General features: G+C 36.7%; 1 protein-coding gene across 3 annotated transcripts in view; it reads right to left on the reverse strand.

Moving 5' to 3' along the window:
• LOC128987323 (POU domain, class 2, transcription factor 1-like) overlaps positions 1-26,326 on the reverse strand; it is an 81,890-nt gene that overhangs the window by 32,906 nt on the left and 22,658 nt on the right. For 2 of the 3 annotated variants that reach the window (XM_054408105.1, XM_054408104.1), the window contains exons 3-6: positions 2,708-2,812; positions 2,265-2,336; positions 2,012-2,074; positions 1,778-1,846 (exon numbers count right to left, since the gene is read on the reverse strand). In XM_054408105.1, coding sequence (XP_054264080.1) covers positions 1,778-1,846; positions 2,012-2,074; positions 2,265-2,336; positions 2,708-2,812 — 309 coding nt within the window. The remainder of the gene's footprint in view (positions 1-1,777; positions 1,847-2,011; positions 2,075-2,264; positions 2,337-2,707; positions 2,813-26,326) is intronic. The other variant, XM_054408106.1, reaches the window with a different exon arrangement.

The following is a 26,326-nucleotide window of genomic DNA, read 5'->3' on the forward strand; positions in this document are numbered from 1 at the left end:
TTCATGATTTCAAACATACATAAAATATAGTTTTATTTGTTATACAAAGAAATTAAATGGTTACAACTTTTGAAAAACTCAAAAAGTTTCGACACAGATACACAGAACTGTAAATGCTCGATACGGGAACCCCTTGTGGTACGACAGATGTCAATAATGTAGTCAAGCTCTTGCTAGACTTTGAAAAGTGTGTCTTGATCTATTGTTTCGATAGCATTGGTAATCCGTTCCTGAATCTCAAGTATGCTATCTGATAACGGTGGTGTGTACGCCTTATCTTTGATGTATCCCCACGAGAAAAAAATACAGGGGGTGATGTCCGGAGATCTTGTAGGCCAGTTCAGGGGTGTGTCATTGTTCGGACCACCGAGCTCGTTCCATTTCTCAGGCAGCACATTGTTAAGTTCAGCCCTACTACAAGTAACATTCAAATGCAGCCATTTCTCTTAAATTTTAAGTGTGACTTGCCAATATAGTGGTTACAAGAAGGATCATCGTTGAACCTGGTTCTAAAGTGTCGTTGCACACTAATAACAGATTGGTTAATGTAATATTCCAACTGGCAAAAAGCTTTCCTGCCTTCAAATTCAACCATTACACAACACTTACAACAATTGACTTGACAAACAGCTGATATGCACCCAAACCAATGTATATGAAACTTTATGAGTTTTTATTTCCAATGGTACCAACTAAAATAGTCTTGAAACAAATTAACCCAGTAATATTTATAATCTAAATCAGGAACATCATTTGTAATAACCCTGTATATTTAGATGCATGTTATTTTTGTAGTAACACTACTGTGATATTACTCTTCCAAGTCCGTGTTAATTTTGCAGTTAGTTTCCAAATAAAAAAAACACTAAGCTAACCATCAGTGGAGTGTGTGAAGTACAGTTTCTTTCGTATACCAACACGAAGAAACATTATGGGTTTCATAAAATACATACTGAATATTTTAATATTAAAGGTATTTATATGAACTGTCATAGTATGCAAAACTGAAGTAGAATATAGAACTTCAAACGAAGCACAGTATTACAAGATCATTCCACCATGCTCTCTGTGTTATGGAGAAGGGAGTTCTACTTTAGTACTCACAGTCGATGATTACCTTTTAAATTATAAATAGTAGAATTAAATTATAAACAGTTTAGCCACACTTTACACAGTTATTACAGCCTTTTCATAGAGTCCAAACCTAAAATATAAACTCCCCCACCCAGGGACTATGAAGGTTATTGAGTGTTTCAAAAAGTCCTTGAAAACCCCACCCTCTTTCACCATAGTGGCCAAAGTGGTGGGAACTTGAATTAAGTTAACTTTAAATAAAGAACACTTTGACGCCCCTCTATTCAAATTGAGTTTTCTCCCGGCCAAGTGCCCTTATTGCCGCGGCCTTTTTCGTCCCTAAGGACCTTCGATTGCAGGGTCAAGAAGGGGTGTTACTTCGCAAGGGTTATTGAAAAACTAATTATTTACTAACACCGGGTATTACTTAAAGTATGTAACTCTAGTTTGATTTATTATTTTTTAGATTGTGAGGAAATTGTTTGATAACTGAGACTTGGTTTTTAAGAAGACTTCTGAACTTTAGTAATGTTTTACAGTTTAGCCATTATTTTAACAAACTGTAATGCAATTATGTTTCCAGGGATGATTTTTTGTTTTTTTTTTTTTTTTTTTGTCCTTGTTAAGCTGGATTTTAATGATTTATTTCAAGTATTTTCATGGGTACATAAACAAAATCTTGACATTGTAAGAAATCATTTACCTGAAGGAGATGTAGGCAGACCTTTGGCGTGAAGAGCAGATTGTTTGTCTACCTCTTGCTTGTTCCAGTCTGAAAATCAAATGGTACCGTCTTTTCAACAAGTTGGAGCAAGATTATGTTTATAGATATAATTTAATGTTTAGCCTTGTTGCTTCAAAATTTGGAAGATATACTTTTGCATTGTTACAAGTGTAATTTTCCAATTAATTCCTAAAATTGCATGAAGTCATTTACCTGAAGGCAGGCCAAGAATGGCGTGGAGGGCGGCTTGTTTCTCCTCCACTTGTTTGTTCCAGTCTGAAAAATCGAATGAAGCCGTATTTTCAAAAAGGTTGTAGCACTGTTATGTTTCTAAAGATAATTTATTCTTTGATCTTAATACGTTAGGTTTAAGTTTTATTGGGTGATCATAGTACTCATCTAATTATGGTAGATGTATTTTTGAACAGTTTAACTCTATGATACAATATTGTAAACACGCATTTACCTGAAGGAGGTGTAGGTAGGCCAAGTCTTGCGTGGAGGGCAGCTTTTTTGTCATCCTCTTGCTTGAGCCATTCTGAAAAATTGAACGGAGCCGTCTTTTTAACATATTGGAGCACGACTATGTTCCTAGAGATGATTTATTAGTGAGTTTCATTTTGAATGTTTTTTCTCAAGCATTTTATCTGTCTACCCGAGAGGTTATAAAGCTCACCTTCAAATCCAGAGCCACTGGTTCGATTCCAAACGCAATCGTTACTAAACTCAGATGCCATTGTCATTGGGAATTCATTAATGATGCTGACAAAAGGTCGACGTTAAATAGTAACAAGACCAGGGTTTGGACCGTTCCCTCACAAAAAAGTTACGAGAAATTCCATTGTTGGGGAAACATAAATATAAAGTGTAATTCTACGATTAAATCCTGGTATTTAAGTATTAATTTACCTGAAGGAGGTGTAGGCAGGCCAAGCCTTGCGTGAAGGGCAGCTTTCCTCTCATCTTCCTGTTTTATCCAGTGGTTCTCCTCCTTCAACCAAGGTAACTGGGCGCCTGCAACAGAAAACAAAAGTTAGATTGGAAATATAGGAATAATTTATCTAACACTGGCGCAAACCCTACAAAGGGTTTGTGAAAACAGCCCGAAAAGAATGTTGATGACGTCCATAGCCAACAGAATCCTTCAGTAAAACTAGTTACTTTAGTTTCTTTTCTTCAATTCCAAATGTGAAATTGTTGCAAATCTTTAAACACAGGTACCATTGGAGGTAAGTCAACCTTTCTGTCAAACCATCTAATTGCTTTACTTTCTTTCACTACCAGCAAGCATTTCACATCATATGCTCCATTACAAAATGCCAACTGACAATTAACTAATTACTACCTAAATCAGGCCTTTCGAGTCCAATAGACACGGCGGATCAGACCGGACCAATCAGAATCGCAAAAAGTAGAACGCATTGACAAACATGGCGCAGACTTTATAGAATCATCGAGGTTTCCTCGAAGAGAAATCTGCATCGTTGCTAAGGACATCGTGAAATGCGGAATCATTAGCGATTTTAATTGTTTGAGCGATTGTAGGCAGTCAGGGATAAATCGTTTCGCGGAAAGGTTAATTGTAGATTGCTGAACGAGAGCAACTATGATCCGGTAAACGGTCACGCACACAACGCGACGTGGAATACGCAAAGAGTTGATGAAGGTTTTCTTCTGCGGATGTCCGGAGACTACAAGAGAGTCAAGCTCACCGAAATATTGAAAATTTTATTTCATTCTAAATAGTTATTTTTTCTAACTTATTTTTTTAGGATTGCACATTGCAAGAAACTCAATAACTTTTTAGAGTTGACTTTTAATATTGGTGTGGTGATAATGTTTCTAATGGAAAATTCTGTATACATCGGATATGGAGAACCTAAGTACTCTAAACTTCAACAAAAGCAAGAATATAGATACAGATTTTTCAACCAACTCAGTCGCAGAATCAAATCGACGTAAATTACGTAACACGAACCAACCCAGAGCAGACGTGACTGAACATTCATTTCCCCGGACAGAAAACACTAAAACGTCAACAATAGATTAAATGAGTTTCGTCTCAGTTTTAATTAAGGCGATATTATGCCTCGCTCCATTCCTTCATGCAAAACCAAATCCGAACATTTATTGCCTGTTTATGAACTGAAAACTTATGAGTCATAACAAAGGTGTTGCGGATTCGAAGAAACCCCGTAAACGCGTTGAAGACTGTTATCACCATCTCTGGAGTGGACTGGAGCGAGGCCGTTATTCCGCGAACGCCGTAAACCGTTCGATATCGTTTTCCGGGACTGCGCTGGACAGTCAATTGACACGGCTCTTGAAAAAAGTTGACACTGAACTCTTGGTCAAGGAGGTTTTACGTTGAATACCACGAATTGAAATAAGATCAACAACTCCTTACACTTGACGAGTATAATGAGTCCATAAAATTGATCGCGCCAAATAATTATATAGAAGTAGGCAAGTAGGAACAGGGAGTGATCATGGTGCAGTAATCACACAAGATCGTAAAATTCAAAACTGAAATGAAGATTGGTTCAGCTTTCAATAAATTACTTCATGTACTGATTGATTGCCATATTACCTTGCTATGCAGAGATTTTGGACGACGCATGAATGCATATTCAGTGGCAATACAAAGGAGGTTCTTTACACTCCTAATGACCGAGACATTCCTGTATACCATCGGAGACCTAACCGCAGGCTCTGACCTTGACTACGGTTTATTAATTGTCCTCGAATAATTAACCCAGATATCGCATTGTCCGAAGTTGCCAGTCATCTTGTGTCTGACCTTGTCCTGCTGCGGACTACCAAGGAAAGTCTTTGGTAGCAGACCAATAGACCTTCTAGTTTGAGATGTCAACCAAACATTTTCAAATATTTTCCTTATCCCAAAGCTGAACATCTAGTTTGAACACAATCGATTATAATCGAAGTCAATCATCTCGGGTATGACCTTGTCTTTGTGTGAATACCAAGAAGAAAGTACCGACAGGCTATCATTAACCTGTGCAATATTCAAAATATTTTTCACTTCTTTCTACAAAGGTGGTCAACCAGCTTCGTCACGATCGATTAAGAAGCAATATGACTCATATTCAGTTAGTGAGTGACCATAAGGGATCTTAGTTGGGGGAGGGGGGGGGGGGTGTAGTGGACAACAATTAGGGTGGTCAGCTGACGACGTCCAACAATCAATATGGGGGTGGAGGGAGGGCCGTCATCTGCTCGGGAACATCATCTGCGGGCTGGACCTTTGAAATATCTGCTGAAAGTAGGGGTGGTTCGGCTATATAAAGTGTGAGGTGTGGACTTTGTCAGTTTTTCAACGATTGTGAATAGTCTAATTTTATCATGATGGTGAGGTGTAGGCTTAAAATAATTTAACTAGATTTTTTTATAGTTAGTAAAATATTAGATGAATATAGTTTACAATGAATAGATTAGGCCCATAAGCTATGTTTGGATGAAATTAAAATGTCTGAAGAAGGCACAGTGATGCTGAAACGGCCGTAACATGTGTTAAACCCCTTTAAAGCTGGTTCACGAAGGTAGTTTACTGATTTAGTCACAGGATCAGCTCAAGGCCTACAAATTATAGATTTGAATTACAATTGGAAATGATGTTATAACACCTCATAAAACTTTGCACACATATGTTGTTCATAATGAAATTTTTCATATGAATTCAGTAAACGTTGTATGAATTTATTCAATAGTGGGTTTCAACAAAATATTTGATAAAAATTAATAACTTATCACAACATGTTTTACCTAATAACAATATATATTCACCTACATAATAAAAGCTTTTGGTGAGGAAAAAAGTAGTTATTGACCAAGACAAAATAATTCAACGTATCTTTTAAAACTTCTCTTCGAATTTGTAAACACAAACAAAAAGTAAGAGTGCTTCAGTGAGACGTTTTCCACACCTTTGTCTGAGATAAACTAACGAAAGTCGCCTTTGCCAACCTTTGAGCGAAGAATGTTTTTGAAGGGCAGTAGTTGAATAATGGAGGAGGGAGTCTTCTTTTAATCTGCCAAAAACATTCGATGACAAGATGGCGGCCGCTATTTCCTTATTGAAGAGGTGCACTTTGAATAGAACGAAATCAGGATGGCAAACAAAATCAAGTTAAATCAGCAAAGAAAAGCTTTGAAGCCCAATTGGATTCAGCGCGGCGCGGAATTGTGGACGTCTTTGTCCTCTTATCTATTCTTTACACGGCACTTTTTACTGCGGTCCTCATTCTCTAAACAAGACGTCTCTTTGTAGGTAAAGAAATTTGGGTTGGTAAACTGAGGTTGACGTTCGTTTGGGCTTGGAACGTTGGAGAATTACAAAATGTTGCGAGAATTCAAACCTTCATACGTTAAGGATTTTTATAGTTTTTATAGACAATCATATTATGAAAAGTGTATTTAAGATCTTATCTATTTTTATTATACGTGTATCTTGTGTACTTATAACTAAACTACTGTTTTTGAAAACAACTATATTAGGCTAGCTATAACACCGAACTTTTAAAGGCCAGAAATATATTGAGCACAATATATTTCATTACCAGGGTAGGTTAAGTCGCTAATCTAAAATAAATATTTTAGAAATCTATAGATGTCTAGCATGAAAATGTATACCTACAAGGAGATTCTACCTAAGGTTTAATCTTTTGGAGATTGAATTCTGGTCAACACATACAAAAATAAGGGTTGGCAAAATTAACTCGCAAAATATTTTCCTAAACAAAATGATTATAAAGAACTTGAAGAAGTTGTAAAGTATAAAATTGATGTTTAAGTGAATAATAGGATGTTATAAAAAATATTAGATCCCTAAATAAGTTCTACGTTAATAGGTAAAGGAGCAAATGTTCTATGGAGTAAACTCCTGCGCATAACATAAATAATGTTCTACAGATGCTGTACACAAAAATGGGGTCCAGACACACGTTTAGGGGTTATTTCCTGAGAAGTGAGCTTTCTAGCAAAACACAAATAAACTCTTACATATATCAGGTATACAACTCCTACAAAAGTAAATAGAGCTTCTAAACAGGAAATAGAGATGGAGGTTCTAAACAGGAAATAGATATTCTACACGAGGAAATAGAACGAGCCGCACGAGGCGCGCATGCGCAGCCCCACGGCACGGGCAACCCTTGCTGAATAGCAGCCGCCACCCGACCTGGGGATAAAAGAATCACTAATGTAGCAGCACTATTGTCGTCTCCTTCTTCATTTATATCAAAGGAAGTAACGACCAAAGGGTTTGCACCTGCGGCGTACACGCGGTAACCAATGGCGTAACCCTGTAACGTACAGCGCACCCTTCGCCGCACCCCTAGCACGGGCCAATCGTGTTTGCATACGCAAGGGTTGAACATTTGCATCCCTCCCAGCTGCGATGGAGGATTTGAATTTTAATGGAGGTTAAAAAACTACGTACGTTAAGGGAAGTAACCAGTACTGCTCACCCCTTCACCGCACCCCTAGCACGGGCCAATCGTTTGCATACGCAAGGGTTGAACATTTGCATCCCTCCCAGCTGCGATGGAGGATTTGAATTTTAATGGAGGTTAAAAAACTACGTACGTTAAGGGAAGTAACCAGTACTGATCACCCCTTCAACGCACCCCTAGCACGGGCCAATCGTGTTTGCATACGCAAGGGTTGAATATTTGCATCCCTCCCAGTTGCGATGGAGGATTTGAATATTTTTAATGGCGGTTCAAAACTGTATGGAAATAGACAGTTCTGATATTCAGATATTTGTTAAACGGTTTTATTTGGCATTAATACTAATTTAAGAGTTAGAAACGTACATAGCTTACTGGTACATATAGTGGCAATGGAGGCATTTACGTAACATGAAATTCTATTTTTAAATAAAATTGAACCTTTTTCATAAGGAAAACATTTGGGAGGAAGATTATTATTTTTACTAAGCCAATGTATACGGTTAGTTCAAATTTCCACGATAATATAAATAATAAATATATTTCTGGGGTAAGTGAGTTTGATTATGTGATGCTTCCGATGTAGATATTTCCTCATGACATCTCGTACCTAATCTCGTTCTTGTGCGAATATCTATGCGAACTAAACTATTTGTGATTAACAAATTCATAAAAAAAACAAAAAAAACAAAGGAATTGTCAAAAATGCAAACAGATTATATCGACAAACATACCAATATGTGAGTCCTGGCTTCAATAAATCAGCAAGTGGTTCGATAGAGATGATACGTCAACATCTTAGAATTTATACAGAAAAATTGATCTGAGCAATAGATAGGGAAAAAATTAAACTCCGGAATAGTTTTAAACATGCTACATTGTCTTCTCCTAAACACTAAGACACTAGAGTACTAATTTCTATTTCGTGCAGCACTTAATGGAACGGGGTTGTGTGTAACAGCGCGAACGCATACATAAGTCATTCTCATAATGCATTCACCGAGTTATATTGCGAACAATAAAACGAATAATTGGCCAACTAACTCCGTGTTAGAAAGTTGCGGGTAGTAACTATGATATTTGCGCCGGAAAATAAAACAATACTTTATAGGCAATTAGGGTTTATGCGTCGGTTTCCGGGCTAACTTAGATTGAACTTTCCCTCCCGGGGTTACAGGCACGTAAAATAATCGGGAATGCGTGGAAAGCGGTTACTGTAGTGCGAATGATTGGTGATAGATTCTGTGACGAACGCGTAGATCAACTGTAATGAATTTCGAAAATTGCATAACGCTTGTCTACTTCCTGTAAACTTTCCTCTGTACTAGATTTGAACAAATAGAAAGAAGTCACATGAATATTAGGTTAGTATAGTAAGTTGAATGAATTGTGATACAATTCTTCATTTAATTATATATATCTCACCACTCTACTGAGGATATGGTGCCTAAAAAGAGAAAACTGACGCTTCTGTAATTCTGCTCTGAGTAAAAAGTCTAAAAATAGTTTTTTGATAGTTTGAAACTGGATCCAGGCGCTCAAAAGTAGACTGAATTAAGGGGGTTCCACCCAGGCAATTCAAGATGGAGGCCAAACATGCTAATGCTCCTGAACATGCCTCTACGGTAGGCCTACAAGCTCTCAACATTCTAAAGTTAATTTGTTTCCAATGATTGTGTGCTTGTGCTCTTAACATATAAGAGCTTGCAGTGGGTGGAGCAAATATAATTTATAACTATTATTTAGAAGTTAAAATCGCATGTAAAGACTAATTTGCACATTTTCCAAATGATTTTGTAAATACCTAAAGAAACAATTACGAAGTTTCAGTTCAGCCGGTGAACAGTTTCGATCCTTGTGGACATTTTACAGTTTATTTCAACTCGATTAACACTTTAATAATGCCAAGAGGTTCTTTTTAGTAGGACCATGTTTACGCGGAAACAGCCAGTTGGTGGAACCCTCTTAGTAACAAAAACTTAACTTCAATCACTAAACTTCCTCAAAATACGTTATCTTTCGGGTTGGTATCATAATAATCAAACAATATAATAATAACCAAACCACCCTAGCAGTCGTTTGATTTAAATTACATGTGTATCAACCAAAAAGCGTATTAAGTAGAGTTTTTGTTACAAATTAAATTCAAATTCGTCTATTTCACTCTACAGGCGTTGTAAAACTAACATTTTCGTTACAACGCTTTTCCCTCGATTCTTCACACTACTTTGTTAGCTTTGAAATACTTAACACGCACGGTGTCCCCTCGAATCTTTTTCACGAGAGCGCGAAACAATCGTCCTGATTTTTGGCGGAGATAAAAAATCCATTTGGGAATTGTGCGCACGCCCCTCCCTCGCGGGCGATACATTATCATAGTAAAGGGTTGGTAATACTGCATAATGTATAGCCTGGTGTAGTAATTCGACACGGGGCGAAGGCACATATGGCTCCTCATTGGCTAATTCTGCAATAATGTGAACAAATCATGCACTCTGTAACGTATAGGGGGCGTTAGTGACATTGAGTGATGTGACAAGATCGAAGAGTAATATGAGAGTAAGTAATGGGGTTCAAATTCAGGGTGAGTAAAATGTATTTGGTTGTGAGATCGAAATGGCTAGATAAATGGAGATGACTTTTAGGTTACAAGTCACACGAGAGAATTGAGTTGCATGAGTAATGTGATTCAAATTTAGAGTGTGCGAACATTTGGTTATAAGGGTACGAATCAGGGAGATTTTGCTCGCAAGTGAGCTAAAGATGTTCGAGGGAGAATTGTAGCTTTCCACTTCTTTGATAAAAAATAAATTATTTACGTTTCCACTCTGTAAATGGGTTTTATCAAATATGAATGAGTTGAATTGTTTTCAATTAAAGATTGACAGCTAAGTCGTTCTACAGACCTTACTAAATGTTTTGTAAGTATACAATTTCTTAATACGTTATAATTAAAAATATACCATAATGAGAGTGGAGTTTTAGCTTATGATGTACTATGAGTAAGTTTTAAATGCATACACACACGAAGTTAAACAAAACGGAGAAAAACTATTTCATTACATTGAAAGAATGGGATATAAGAATTCTTTAAATTACGCTTGAATAGTTAAATTAATCTTACTATAACATTTGTATAGCTAAAATTAAAACAAACTATATCTAATCAACGTTGTCCCAACCTAACCAGTTAATAAATACACAAATGTTATGAACTTTTTGCACTGGTCGTGGTCTTTTTTAAACAAATTTGACGTACCTGTCCATAAAATGTAATTACATGTAAACGTTCAAGGTAATTGAAGCGTAAATCAGTTTGAATTACAATTCAAACTGTATTTGATCGAAACCCGTCATTACAAACCAGCCCCAATGGCACGGGTGACGTTTAATCTATCAACACTGGGGTACCTACGACATACGGGGTTGTATTGTGCACAGTTTGTTTTGGTTCTACCCCTTCCATCCCCCAGCACGTGCCACCTGGAGCCACTGCTCCAACTCCAGTCTGAGCACACAAAATGGCGGACGTTTCCGTTAACTGGAGAAAAAAGTCACAGAACGACCGTTGAACTGATTAACCGTGTAAGGTAGAGGATAAGGTGACGTCGACAATAGAATTAAATAAAGACTGTAAATTTTTGGAATAACGAATTTTTAATTTTTTTTTAGTAAACGTGTTTTCTGGAGAGAATATAAAATGAGCGTAAAGTTTAGTAAGTTGATCTATTGTTCGCGTTATGGTACAACGGATTTCTATGTATGTTCCTATAGAAAAACACATGTGTTTCATTAGAGCAATCGTTGCATTAAAAACTACAACAGTTTATAAAAACTACTGTTCTGAATGGTGCAATAGAAGTCAAGCAATTTAACTGTTATGTACATTTGTTATCGTTTCACAGGATATTAAATATACGTGAGATGTTTGCCAGTTGTATTTTTGTACTAACGTACAATAGGCAATGGCAATTGTGTACTTAAGTAGTACATTCTGTGGTAAACCAGATTTCTCTCCTACAATCGTACAAGTTGGTGTACAAAAACGTGTTTGTTTATTTGGAACAGTTGTTATGATAAAAAGAAACTAGAAACGTTTAAAATAAAAACCATATATTCCGTAGCCTTTTTGAAAATAACCAACAACTAAACTTAAAGCGTGTTTTGAAGGGAATTGCAACAATCTGTGCATGTAGGCCTATAGATGTAATCCTTATAGATATAAAGTTTTTAGTGGTTTCTGGAAGTTTCCAGAAGTTGAGACCTTCGATCCAAACAATTGGCTTAATTTATCAGCAAAAAACTTGGGGTAGTGAATAAATGAATAATCGAGGGCGAAACGTGGGAACTCTGGGGTAAAAAATCTTCCGTAAAACAGGAAAGCAAGTGCGAATCTTCCCACGGGTAGCAGTTGGGGTCCGCAAGTGCATTTTTTGATCAAAAACTTCCTTTCCGCCCCTAATGTAACCTACATTCCCCCCGCCGCGACCCGTATTTTTGAGCTAAAAAACTCCTAGTTCTATAGAATCGCGAAATCTCTTTGCTGGAAATAAAAAGCACCTTTTTAACCCGAAATCGCGCTATTCTTCTTGCAGGAGGGTGCGCCGAGCACTCAGTTCTACCCTCGTGGTAAAAAACGCCTTTCCCATTCCGCGGAATTTCTCACCATTAAAAAATCCGTTGGAGCCGTAAAAAGCCGCGACCCTCCCGTTTTTTAAAATCGGGAAAGACGGAATACTGCGCGGGATTATGCAGTAGATTCCCACAGTCGATGTCACCGTTCGCGCGGGAAAAAGTCAAAATGGCGACGCAACAATCTCCGGTGAGTAGCTCTGCGAAATATGAAATTTGCAAATTGTCACCAGTAATCAATTCAAGATGGCGGCGGAGGAAAATTGTTTATTCCGGTTGCGCACAAAAACAGTTTCCCGTAATGAGAAGGTTGCTGCATGCCATTTCGTCGCGGAAAAAACTTGGGCATCCCGTCAAACGCCGCCGCGCCAAGTCTGCGCCTTTTTTGGACTCTTGTTGTCAATCGGAAATTATTTATTTAGTATCGTAATTCTTCTGCCTCCGATTTACTTGGCTATTTTCGTTGCATTGTTGTTACAGTATACAACAACGCTTTTTTGACTTGCGGTGTAATACGTAAAAATATACCTAAAGTTTACTGATATGATGTAGTCTTAGAAACGATGAATAGTGTTAAACATTTGCGTATGTTTTATGCAAGTTTGTTAGAACATTCTACATACTTAAACATTCATCAGAACCTAATTCAAACAGTTTAAAATAATTTAAGGAATATACAAATCTAAGAAGAAAATTAGTTTCATTTTAAGATTACGTAATTCGCATTTGATAAAATATGCAAATTTTAAATTGACTAAACTTGCCATACCTCAAAAATACGTGGCATTGGCAGCTAAACAGCATCACAAAAATCAAAAGCTCTATTTTAGGCTGCCAACTGTTTAAATAACCTTGCTATGAGTCTAATAAGCATATAATCCAGGAGCGAATGGTTTGAGTCTTCTATTGTTGTATCAGCTGCAAGACTTCAGCTGGCTTCCAAGAAACCCGCCTTTCACCAGCACATGCACAACCACTGTTGCTAATTATTAAACAGCTGTGCTGCTATTTTTGACTATACTTTGAAGCGATAATTATTTTCATAGCAAATGAGGACGTCGAAGGAATGTCTGAATAGATATAGAAACAATGTGAACGTGACTAAATTATGGTACTGCGACATTTAGGGGCTACTGGAAGTTTTAAAATATAATTTGATCTAGTGGCTAGAACCGGAACCGAGCACCAATGATTTCAAGCATTAATTTTTTTATAACAACAGTGTTATGTATTCAATGTCGTAAGTAAAGTTATAGCATGGTTCGGAGTCTACCTGTAACTTGGGATTAATTGGTCTGATAAGGATTTTAGGATACATGAAAAGGATGAGCACTTGATCTGTATTGGAAAAAGTACAGTAATAGTGACACTAACAATCGTTCATTATAATATGGCCAGTTGCAAATTTACGTATTATTTTAACAATTATTTTTAAGAATGTTTGTTTAAAAAGATTTAATTTTTATTATTTCATTGTGGATATATTACTAATATTAAAATTGATGGAAAATGTCGGCTTTTAAAACAGAATTTGACACTTGAATTCATAAACTACTGATATTAAACTAATAATACGTACAGTCACCCACTTGATAATTTAAAACATATTTCTAAAAAAATACAACAAATTAAAACACGCATCCCACTAAGCTAGGGCATATTACGTGACCTAAAAGACCAAATGTTTGTTTCAAACTGTCAGTTCCCTTCAACAGAAATCTTCAATAAACCAGCAAATCTAGTCTTACAGAAAATAAATATTGTAACAAAATAAAGAGGGGGTCCGCCTGGCTGAACAAAGGGACTGATTGTGCACATATTGTACAAAATGTGGAACACACAAGCAAGTCTCGTGGAAACTACCCTTGGAATCTTGTATTATAAAGTGACACATTGAACGGTTCATACAAGCATTGTGTTCAATTGCACATTAAATTGTAAGTGGATGGTACAAACTATATTTTAATCACGAATCCAAAATATGTCTCACCTTTTATTCTGTCAATACAACCAGTAATTTAATGTGTACAGGGGGAAAGTTATTTAATTTTTTATTGGATATAGGAAAACAATAATTAATTATTGTGAAAATTGGATACTACGCAAATATTACTGTACCCATTGAAAGATGAAACAAAATGTAAGTGAAATATAAGTACTCTATGTGAAATATTTAAGCTATATTAAACATTAAATACAGTTAAGTTTCATATTGATGATTCTTATCAAGTTAAATCTTCTAAAATATGAATACTGTACATGGGTTTACATCTATACTCTACTAAAAAGTTAAGATTTTAAAACCAACAAAACAAAAGGGTATATAACTCCACATGCTATACACATAACCTATATATATTAACCATAAATATTAAAAAAAAACTCTTACTGACCGTATTCTTTAAATTGACAGTTTACAATTTACAATGATACATAATAAAAACATATTAGTCGAACGAGTATTATATTAGGATATACGACGTAAATTTACACCACAAACATTACCTCAATCGGAAAAAATGTTTAAAACCTTGTAAAAATACTATCGATTGAATTTCAAAAAAATTATAGAAAACAACATACACAAGGCAGTTGACTCACCCGTTAGCCTGGAGTACAGGCTGACGTCATCACCGGGAAAATTTCTCCAGCAGCCGACAATCATGATCAAGATGTCGCAGGCTAAGTTCACATCCAGACGAGGTGCCACTTTATTAAATCACGTACAGTTTCAATATTTGCAAGCAGCACACAACCGGCGGGTCCGCGCTTATGATTGGCAAATGAAAGATTGCCCCCTCCCCACCACCCCGCGCGGCGTTTCTACCCCTCGTTTTTTGGCCCGTGCCGCTTCGAGGGGCGAATATTGGGTAATATTACAAGCAAAGGGTTTCCGCCGGATATCATAACTGCTAAAATTTTGTCTTTTATTTTGCCGCGCGATTATTCTACAAGCCAGATGTTGTACCGTTAGGCCCGTGCCGACGAGGGCCATATGGGAGGTTTTGGAATTGGTAATTACGTTTGTGTGAGGTAAATACTGGAGATGCAGTTGGAAAGTAAAATATATTTTGACATTGGAAGAGAAAATACACAAGTAACGCAAAAAACGCTAAATAGTTAATAGGATTTTGTATATTTGTTTCCTGAACAATTTGGAAATTGTTAAAACTTATTTCCCAACAGGAATAACTATTAAAAACAAAAGTACATCATATTCTGACAAAATATGACGGAATACACAAATAATGCAAACAGCCTAAAAGGTAAAAGACTAAAATGGGCACATTTGTGTAAAATTAGGGTAACTGATGATTTGTCGCTGTTAAATCTGATGATTTCTTGTAAAGATAACCTGAGAACTAATCCTAAAAGATCTAGAATTATACTTAACCTTTTTACAAGAAACCTAAAACCTCAAAATTGTGAAAATCAAAAATATTTGATTGATATTGTGCAAAATTGGAGGAAAATATTTATGCAAAGAATTTAAATTCCCTGTCCAGTCAGTATGCGTTAACCTCTTTACATATAACATTCCCTCATTCTTATATAACACACAACTTGCTTTGTGCACTCGCTCCAAACGCTTCCGTCGTAAACGCTAAATATGCGCGGAATAATAACCAAATGCGGTATCTCGGTATCTTCCGTAGGAAATTACTTTATAACTTCCCATAATGAAGACGTATAGACGCCCCCTCTATAATTTATATGACGTAAACCGCAGTACTTCATTACATCATTCCTATGCAAATAGTTACACTGGTGTTGAGTAGCTAATTATTTTTTCTAAAAGTGCAACATTGAGCGATAACGCGATAGTAAACGATGAGGCGAAAAACGATAAACGATAGTCAGCTCTCGTTAGGAAGACTTGTGCTGCGACAATGGATCGTCAGCGGCAGCGCTGCGAAAGCGGAAAATTCTCTGGAAATTAGCATTTAATTGTGAAACCCCTCTTGCATAACCTCGTTCACTTATCAGATGGTTGTTAGCTGATAAGGGGGACTCATCATTTTATGACTATTTTAAAACTCACACCTCCTGATTTATACGTCCTGTTTTCTCTGGTACGTTTCTCTTCAACATTGGCAGGTGGAGGGTGGGTTTCGAGGGGAAATATTTGATTGTTTTATAAGGGTACAAGCCTGTTTCGCAAAAATATTGGTAAAACTGATGAAAAAATGGGACAGTTCTGATAACTTAATTGAAGATAAAGGTTTTACATGATATTGTCTTATTGCCGTGCAACCTTAAATGACAAAGTACCATCGTGTTATATTTGATGAGTTCGTTTCACTCATTCCCCACAAACCAATTCTGTTAATCAAAAAATTATCAGACGATTCTTTCCTTATGCAATTTATCGTCGAATATGTAAATACGTCATCATAGTAGATTTTTTATAAAACAAAATGGCTTTCCACACTTACTTATTAACTAGCAGTACGTTATCAGAAAAATTTTCTTTAGCATCTCACACTAAAATGTGCCTTAAAAAACTGCGAAAAAGTAAAAATATCCAAATTAAAAAATTTGAATTTATTCCAACTCAATTTTAATATTACAATTTTGCGTTTGGAAAATATCGAAAAGGGTCAAGATTTGCGGGGGCGGTGTGTTTACTCTGAGGGAGAGGGTTTGCATACGGCCGCCTGAAGGGGCAATATCCAAGGTAAGTCCCCAAACCCCCGCCCACTCATATTATCATACTAATGAAAGCGCACAAAGCGGCTCTCCAACTCGAAATCGAATTTCGCTCCGTTATCGGTCACCATTCAGCCCTCTTTTTGTTAGAAATTGGAGAGTCTGTGCAGATTAATTCACAAAACCCTCCCAAACCTTTCAATTTCCTGCAGGCCGGTGTTGCTTTATATTTTATCGCAGGGCGACGATGTCTTTTGTTGTTGATAAGGGCTGTCGCTTTGGATTGTTTTGATTGTGCGATTTCGATTTCTTCAGGAGTTTTTGGTTGAATGTACAATGAATTAAAGGAAGTATTAAAGTTATAATGGAATTGTTTGGAAGAATATTAAGGATTAGTTGTAAGTTATTTAACAAGGGAATTTCACAAAAAATCATAGCTTTACAGCACATAAACATTATCTAATAATTCCGAAATTTACAAAACACCTCTTTCTAAATAATAAATATATAAAATAATTGTAGAATAAAATCGTAAAAGGAAGGTTGAACTAAGACTAATATATTTTGACAAAATACACACAAAAAAAACGAAAGCTAACAATAAGATTAAGTTTGTATATTTTTATACCCTTATACAAGACAAGCTTAGGAAACTCTTAAGCTTATAGCTTGTGAACAGCAAAAGCCAATCAGGACGAAAACCAAGAACACGATAAAGAAAAAAAAACAACAAAAATTTCACTCGACGGAAACTAATAAAATGTGCTTTCAAGAAAACATACATTTTATGCACTACTCTGCAATAGAAGGAAAGTTCCAACGACTTCAGGGAAAGCGACACGACTAGAGAAGACGAGAGCAGCGAACGAAACGAACAAATCACTTCAAAATAGATTGCGATCGCGGCTCGAACTCATATACACCGCGATAATAGAAGGCATAAATCGGCGAGCACATTAATTGTAGTAATTATGTAACCCCCTGACCCCCCTATGCTAACCACTTGGTGACCGCCCCCGGGGGGGTCTCGGATTGAATCCGAATCACGCGATAGTCCTTTCAATTATATACTGAGGAATTATAACATTATGCATGGAATGTCCGGAACCCCATCGATTCTAGAATGGAAATTTATTTAAAATAGCCGCAAATGTTTTGGGTCACGAGTGTTTTCTGGCGCCGAAACTGTGGCATTGTTTGGATGTGGGAAAACGTGTGTCAGCGTCCGAGCCAAGTTATTGCTGGTTGGGAAGGAACAAGAGAACCAGTTGGTGAAGATTTCCAGCGAAATCCATGTTACTAGCTGGTGTAATAGGATACCGTCAGGGCTGTAGTAGGCTGATGGGGCTGTATCACAACAGTAATAGGTCTTAAACACATGTGGATTGTAAATTTTCCGATTTCCATCAGAGGTCTTACCTGAAAAGTTGTACATCTAACGAGAAAAGATTATTCTTCAATTATTTAGTTTAGTATAGAAAAGTGTCATTATAGTTCAGGAAACAAATGTGGGGTTTCGTTTATTGCAATCAAACAGGACACCACCAGGAAATTAATATCTTAAAACTAAAACGTCGGGAATTTTTTCTACTGAAGAAGACATCTGATCTGTATGAACGAATTTTATATTCCAATAAAAACTAGATGAATGTGACCCTTTTACAGATAGTTAATGTCACAAAAAGATGCTTAATAAAAGTTTTCCTTTTAGTTTGCCTTGTTTACAAATTTGGCTTAATTACCAGCAATCACCAAAAGACAGTTTCAATTACTAAACTTGAATAAATTCAACCACGTTCCTTTTTATTCTTAAAACTGGCAAAATCTTTACATAGGAGTGGAATGGATAGTTACAGTGATGGTCAAAGCTTGTAGTAAAACGATCTATAAGTCTCAATGACAGGAATATATTGTTGAACAGCTGATCGTGCCTATGACGTCACGACATCAGCTGACCACTGTCACCTGGCTGACCATTCCCATTGTGTTTTACGCCGCAGTTCACACCGCCACGGTACAGCGGCCAGTGGATCGTCCATTATGTTTTTGCTCCTCTACTTAAGTAGTTAAAGATATTCAAAGGGGCCGATTTTACGCCACGTTAGATGCAAATCGAATCCGCCCGATGCCAGCGACTGAGTAAAACCGAACATCAATTCTATGGAGCTATAGGATTTATTGAAGTCCCACGTGCAAAAGTGAAAAAAGTTCTCAAGATTATATTCAAAACTATGAAAAATCTTGTAGGAGTTTTTACAAATTAACTTGAGAAGTTTCTTCGCACAAAACTAGTGCAAATAGTTTACCTAGTGAAAATGAATCTTAGTGATTTTATATACACATAAAAAACCATCGTAATCGTAGGTAACGAAAGTTTGGTTGACCATCAAATTTGTGATAGGCCTACAAAAATTACGAACATCCATCTGAAAATGTTTGAAGTTCCATAATTCTTTTAGATGATGTAGCTAAATTTCCAACCGTCCTATAAATCACAACATTGTTCGTACTTAATCCATAAAATCGAGACACGAACATTGTCAAATCTTTTATGGGAGTATCAAACATGACAGAAGTTTTTACCAAATAAAATCACGGCTTTTGCCAAAAACAACGATTCCGTACATCCTACTACAATTACAGTCCCAATTAAGATTTCCCCAGCCAGCATATCACTTGTGAAATAACGATTTACATAATTAGTGTACACACTGAAGTGAGGTAGCGGAATTAACTAGATGCAAGCCTAATCTGTCCAGGGGTTGACCCATGGTGAACTTTGCTAATTGAAAACTGACAATTAGAAATGCTAACGAGCTCCAGGGTGTTCTGCAATTATCCAGTTGCCTCTGGTACGTGAGCCATTGTTTTTACTGGATCGTGGTTCTTATAATGGCGATGGTTGAATTAAACTAATTAATTTCGGCACAGTGCATATTATTGTTTGACGGGTGTAACTGTAGGCTGTTGCTATATTATAAATTGAATCGTCATTGAAACTCCTCGGGGAGCGATCACTTTCGGGAATTCGTAATGATTTGGAAAACCTCATTTCTAGTTTAACTTTGGAAAATTTGTTGTGAAAAGGTTTAACAGTGTTTTTATATCGCGTGAATCACAACAGGACGCAGAAAGAAAACAATCTAAATCCAGTGCAGTATGGACGTCAGTGAAAACTTGTTTTTACCGTAATGTTGGTAATGGATCCTAAACGAGAGCTCTATTGAAGTATTGCTGGAAGGTAGACCTTATGAGTCAGCGAATGTGCAAAAAGAAGGTAGGATAGTGTAACAAGCGCTTTCGTAAGCTAATTGGTCTGTATACTCAACTTTACTGCAGAGAATGAAGTCAACAGTTTTCCTTATAAAAAATATGTAGTTGTTGTTCTTGAAGTGACAAATTATTATTCCTCAATCCAACTGATGCATATATACCGTTTGAGTTACACAAGGACGAAATAATAAAGGGAAATCGTGCGAGGTTTTTAGACTAAATTTTAAAGGTGTGGCGATTGAAATGAAGCAATTGCAATTCAAACAAATAACTTACAAATTCACAAAAATTTTCTTACGATACCACCCTTCAAAATGCAATACAATTTTAGAATCCCGAAGTCATTTCAACGAAATGATGGCTTAAGTTTTAGAAATTTGGAAATTTTGAACTTCCCAAAATCACTTGTCAGCCCTGCCCCGGCCCCGGAGAGGAATGCGCTAATGTATTCAGTTTTTGTGCGCTCGGGGGTTCTTCTGCGAACTTCTTTGTCGAGGGAGGAAGCTGGGACCACCCGCTGATCGCCACTTTGTGTACGCTTTGAATACGCGCATCCCTCCTGACCATCCCTAGGATAGGAGGCTTTAGTGTGATGCTAGAATTTGCCTATGCGAGACTTCTTTTGGAACATACCACGCATGCAAGCGTAAAATGGATATGTCAGAATAAAAACACGCAATTCAAATTTTATGACACATTTTCACTTCAGGGAGAGAGAAATATACCGGACGTGAAACTCATTTCGGTCGAAAATCACCAATGTATGAAAATCAGCAACAGAGTCAAACAAAACCTAATCCTAAAATATCGGTGTAATTGAATTGCAGATTTTTATCATCAACCACACAACACTGTATATATCAAATGCATACAAAATTGCGTAAAGAAAATTGGTTGCGATAAAGAAGGCCTGCTACAATTTAAACTATAATAAACTTAAAGTACAGAAAAAAATCATGCCAGAGTAACTCAACTGTTCAGAAATAAACCTATAGTCCGAATTGCAACAATGTATGAGTTTATGTTGGGAAATCTTTGAAAAAATCTCAAGATTAAAAAGTTAGATTGCACTTTCAGCGAATAGTTTCACTCCTCTAACACTGACTAGTTGACAGTGACATAAAGACTGTTCTAGTCAAGCTTCCATGATTATTTTAATTAAAATGTGATCAAATTCTATACACTAAAACAACTACACAACTATATCAGAACTAATGAACGAACGTTTAAAATAACTATTTAAAAAGTATACACTTTTTAAATCACAAGCAGCCTCGGGAATACATGGTAACGGAAACCCCCGTAACACCCAACCACAAAGTCTAGCTCATCGATTATCCTATTGTTCTAGTAACGGTGCGGTTACCTCAAAACGTGCCGCTGAGGGCTTCCCAAAACGACCAATCGGAACCCATTATAGGGAAACCTACGGGTGATTCAGAGCGGAAGGTGAAAATCCGAAGATTGGCGCAATCTTGATCCGAGCATCGATTAGCTTTGAGACAAGAGACACACCGTAGAGAAAGTGGTGAGTCATTGGATGAGTGAGTCGCTGGAGGCAAGGTTACATACAAGGTCATTGGGCATCCGTTCATCGTACCCCAACACACATCGTGGTGACGCCCAGAGTAACTTGGCAAAAACAACAACACAGTGCTGAGTGGCAGTGTTCAAGTTACTATTGAGAAAATGTTCAGACCGAGCCATCGTACAATTTGCTCAAGATACTCTCAACAACCCAAAAATTATCGGTCGTGCGTTAGTTGCGCCAAGCCCTCAAAAGGCCACAGACATTGTCCCTTAGTTGCGCCAAAGCCCAAGACAGGTAGGGTAAGTTGCAGAAGGAATGCCCTTGTTTACGTGTCATCTTAACCTAACCTAACCTAACTTAACCTAACCTACTCAATTATACAGTCAAAGAGAGCCTGCACTTGGTGGAATTAATGAACGTATCGGGTGGCTCCATGGAATACTTGGCGCAATTCAGGAATACCCGACTACCTGACTCAGGTCAGTTGCTGCAATTAATGCCCGCCCAAATTATCATCTCAAAGTTCTTTATTGCCTTTGTGCAGAATTGCTACAAGCATAAACTAGAATTTTACAAAATGTTGATTCTATCATTATTTGATTTGTTTTTGTTAGATTTACCTTTTTCTAATAGAAAGTTGTTATTATATATAGTACGTATTTTAAACTAATCGCTAGCAAGATTGCCATCGTAGATTTTGCTCTAGACAGTAGTTTCATCATGCGGTATCGGCTGGACGGTTTGCCGGTCTACTGCTTCAGTTCATGATACCTTGTTCTTCGCTGGAGGTTCGACCGTTAATTAAACATGGTAATATTAATCAGAGTAAACAAAGCAGATCGTGTTGCATATTAATTAAATCAGTTCAGCGATCTGCAATCATGATTTACTCCAATAACTGATTTAATTGTTCCTTTTACTTTTCAACAGTTATTTTCGTTCCGAACACCACATTGGCTACGAAGAACACGAGAAACATGTTTTACTTCCTTGGGAAACTATACGATTTCATTAATTTAATAGTTAAGACATTTCTGATTTTGAAATTGGAAAATATATTTTTAGAAAATCCATTCACCTCTTTGGATTTAAAAGATTTCTAAAAGATTAAAAGATGTTAAAAGATGTTTATGTTGTTTAAAAGACGTGTTAAGTCCTTATAGAAAGTCCTGCACAATTCAATTTGCGAACCAAATTAGCTCGAATATTTAAAACGCAAGCAACTGAATGTTTTGAATTGAATATTCAAATGCGGCCCTAATTATAAAACATTTCCTGACTTAAGACTGTCCTAATTATGAATAATCATGGGTTCAAGTATTTTTAATCGCGGTTTTTGCTCATGATGAACATAATGACCCGCTAACAAGCTCACTAAGTCTTTCGCTTACCATTAACTTTTGACAGTTTTTACATTAACGAGCTAATGACGAGTTAATATTCTTTAATGATTTGAATGATTGTAATGAGAGTTAATTGGCCGAAGTTAAATGTATTGAAACGAAATTAACGGAAGCAGGACCGTGTACATATTCAATTAACAAGGGTTTAAAGGGACGAAATGATTATTTTAACTACGACAAGTGAGTTGTGTTATAACTTACCATCCAAGTTTGATTGCTACAAAAGATAGATATAAATAGTTTTCTGAGATGATAGGCATTCGAAACTCCTGGGAGACTATCACGCTGGCTCATTCGCACCCTATATTGAAGCATTAGGCTAATGCCAAAAGTAGTAATGTATTAGTCAAATTGGCCATCAGGCCGGGATGGCGGATGGTGGATGGTGGGATGGTTGATGGTGGGAAGCTGCCCGGTAATGTATAAGAGCAATCAACTGGACGATGTGTTCCAAGATTGCATCACAATTATGCGAGCTTTAAATTATCTTACTATTGAAGTAAATTGTAAAATTGCAAAGTGGGTGTCGATGGTGAGTAGTGTAGTTTCCAGATCACTGGTAAATTATCGTATGCGATAAATGACCGAACTATCGATATGAAATTGCAAGATAGTCGATAGTGTTTTACATACTCCAGTTATTTGTTTAATGTTACTTCCATATCTACCGGACAATGCGGTTATCGAACTTTATAATACCGTACATTTTAATGTACAAAGTAGGAGGATTTCAACCGTCGCTTGTCATAGTGTGCAGTTATTGCTGAGTTTAACTGGTTATGCACAAGACTACTCAAACCTGTGTATACCGAGCTATATAGTTATTCTAAACACAGATATACTTTTATCGGAACTCGGAACTATACTATACAGTAACATATCAAGTAGTAAATGATCACCTTCGAGTGTGATTTGAGAATCGGGTAGACATTTCGAGACTTCAAATTTTTACCATTTGGTATTTGGAACTCGAAAAGTTACGGATGTCATCAAATATAGTAAACAAACCACTTTGGTCGACACCTTTCGGTGCATTCGACAAAACAAGTAACAACTATTTCGTTATTTGCAAGCTCTACCAAATCAACCTGATGTTTTTGAAAAGGACATAACGAGAACCCGATGTTTTCAGAACGCCCACGTTGTAATCAGGTCCTAATGCAATTGCGACCTGTAATGTGTAATGTAGGCGCGCTCATCTTTACAGTTCGATAATTACATGACCAGACACCAGCGATACTTCTTCCGCCTCTACTCTAGTATTACAGATCTTTGTCTGTTTACTTTTGGACGATTTACATAAAAATACAGACTCCGTATCCGGTATCGGGCTCCCGGGCATACAAATTGCAGAATTACCTAGATCTGATAGGAGTAATTGTTATCTTCATTTGCTGTGGGAATTCTCTATTGTGGCGTATGGTTCATCGAGCACCCTTTGTTTTTATGACAAAGAAATGTGATTTTTGTAATTATTTTCCCAGCAGGGCAATTTTGCTGGGAAGATTGGGTGGTTTTTGAAATGGGATAAGTGTGAGTGGATTTTTGAGTAAGCTTTGAATTTTTTTTTGTTGATTTTATCAGCTATAAATACCAGTTAATTAACACATTCAACGTTTTTTAAAAATATCTATGTTTATCTACTAACAACTTTCAAAACGAATTAATTATATATTATTTATAACTTGGAAAACCAGTATTTATCCCTAGCTATTATTCTATTTAAAATTTAAAAATGTTTTACATTTTGTTTGCAAACGCTGCACTGATGTAAACATGTAGAAATGTAATTCTTGTCTTAGATTGAATATACTCCCCTATAGAGTTATTAGCTTCAAGGATCTGCTAAAGAATTTTTTAAATAATTTTATATTCGGCAACGGATGAGTGCGTTATTTTTGAATCATAATTTTTTAAACTGTAAAATGAAACCTAAAATGTGAGGGACCATTGAAAATACCCATTTAATCTACATCAACCAAAGCCAAGCCGAAGAAATACACACTCCAAAAGTTTCAGGTGTTTCAAGAGATTAGATAAATAAAGCATAAAAATCAATATACTTTGCTCATAGTAATCTCTAAAACAAACCCCAAAGTGTTAACATCACCTAGTTATTTTTCACCTCCCCCAATCACCCAACGCAAACCAATGCAACGCAAGCATGCATGTAGACTCATTTATCAAGCGTGTGCCGTGTTAAGTGACGCGTGCAGACAGTTTAAATGCACGAGTACTTAAGTGGCTAATTGTTGCCGTCAGGTGAGGGGCACCTGAAGTGGGGGGGGGGGGCAGGTGCTAGCCGGGGTGGTGCGGACCCACCCTGTTGAGACGTAAGAGGGATGGGCTAGGAGAGAAAATCTTAGCAGACTGCACCTTGCTTGAGGAATGGTCAGAAAGGTATAGTACCCTCTTTAGTCTTTATCCCACTTTTACATTAACGATTATTTTTCGAAAGAGTTTCATTAAAGTAAATTTTGGGGGACAAAATTATATTTTCATACTGCGAGCATAGTGTTTTGCACTACTGTTATATTTTTTGGAGATTAAAGTTCTGACTTACGAACTTGCTCACCGTTCCATCCCCGAAATATACAAATATCAGATTTAACTACGAATCTGGTCCATTTGATTAATTGGATTGATTTGGATTGTTGGAGACTCTACAAGGTGGATTAAATTGTTAAATTATGTTTTGATGTCACAAAGACTTTCCATTCCTAAAAATGCATCCACAACATAGTCAAATAATTTAATTTAGTTCAAATACATAAAAAATGCGTACCAATGAAGAACATAATAACTAGTTATTTCTGAAAATAGTTACAAATTTAAGGAACTACGAGCATTTGTAAAACATCTGTTAATCATCACATAATCAATTTTTAAGGACCATTTCAACATATAATTTCAAGATAATTTATAAATACCTACAACTGATGGATGAATAACTCGCGATGGGTGGCAATATTCATCTGATATTCGCAGACCTAGAGTGATCACCATGGGAACGCCAGGATACAGGCTGCAGGTTCTCGTAGTCGGTGGGGTCTCCCGTCGCTACTTGCCAGGTAGGCATTACCAGGTAACGTATGGGCTCTGATTAGCTTTAATTGTGGGTTAATTCTGACCAGGTTTACGTCTTATTCTGGCTACTGCCTCGCATAACTTTGCCCTGTTATCTGGCCATCCTGTGCACTAATTGCTTCCGACCGATTCCGGGCAAGTTTGTGTATTTGTTGGGAGTTTATAAAAGGTGCGTGAAAGTGACGAAAGACTTGTCGTGCGTGTGCATTGGCTTATGTAAGTAGTTTCTGTTGATAAGCTACATTTAATGTCAGTGTTTAGATGCAAAAATCTTTTGAAAATCAACAGAATAGGTAAGACATTTAAATTGAACGATTATTACTTTTTAAATCCCTTCAAACGCAGTGCGAAATAAAGGAAACTTATATGAAGTAAACACAGAAAAATGTCAAACACAAATATATATTCAGGATTTAATTACCCTATAAAAATAAAATTAAATATAAGTACAGTTTAAATATTATTGTGGAATGGTTTAAACGTG

This window comes from Macrosteles quadrilineatus, unplaced genomic scaffold, assembly GCF_028750875.1.
Source record: "Macrosteles quadrilineatus isolate MER2022 unplaced genomic scaffold, UCM_ALF_1.0 Scaffold_2__2_contigs__length_208266976, whole genome shotgun sequence".
NCBI lineage: Eukaryota > Metazoa > Arthropoda > Insecta > Hemiptera > Cicadellidae > Macrosteles > Macrosteles quadrilineatus.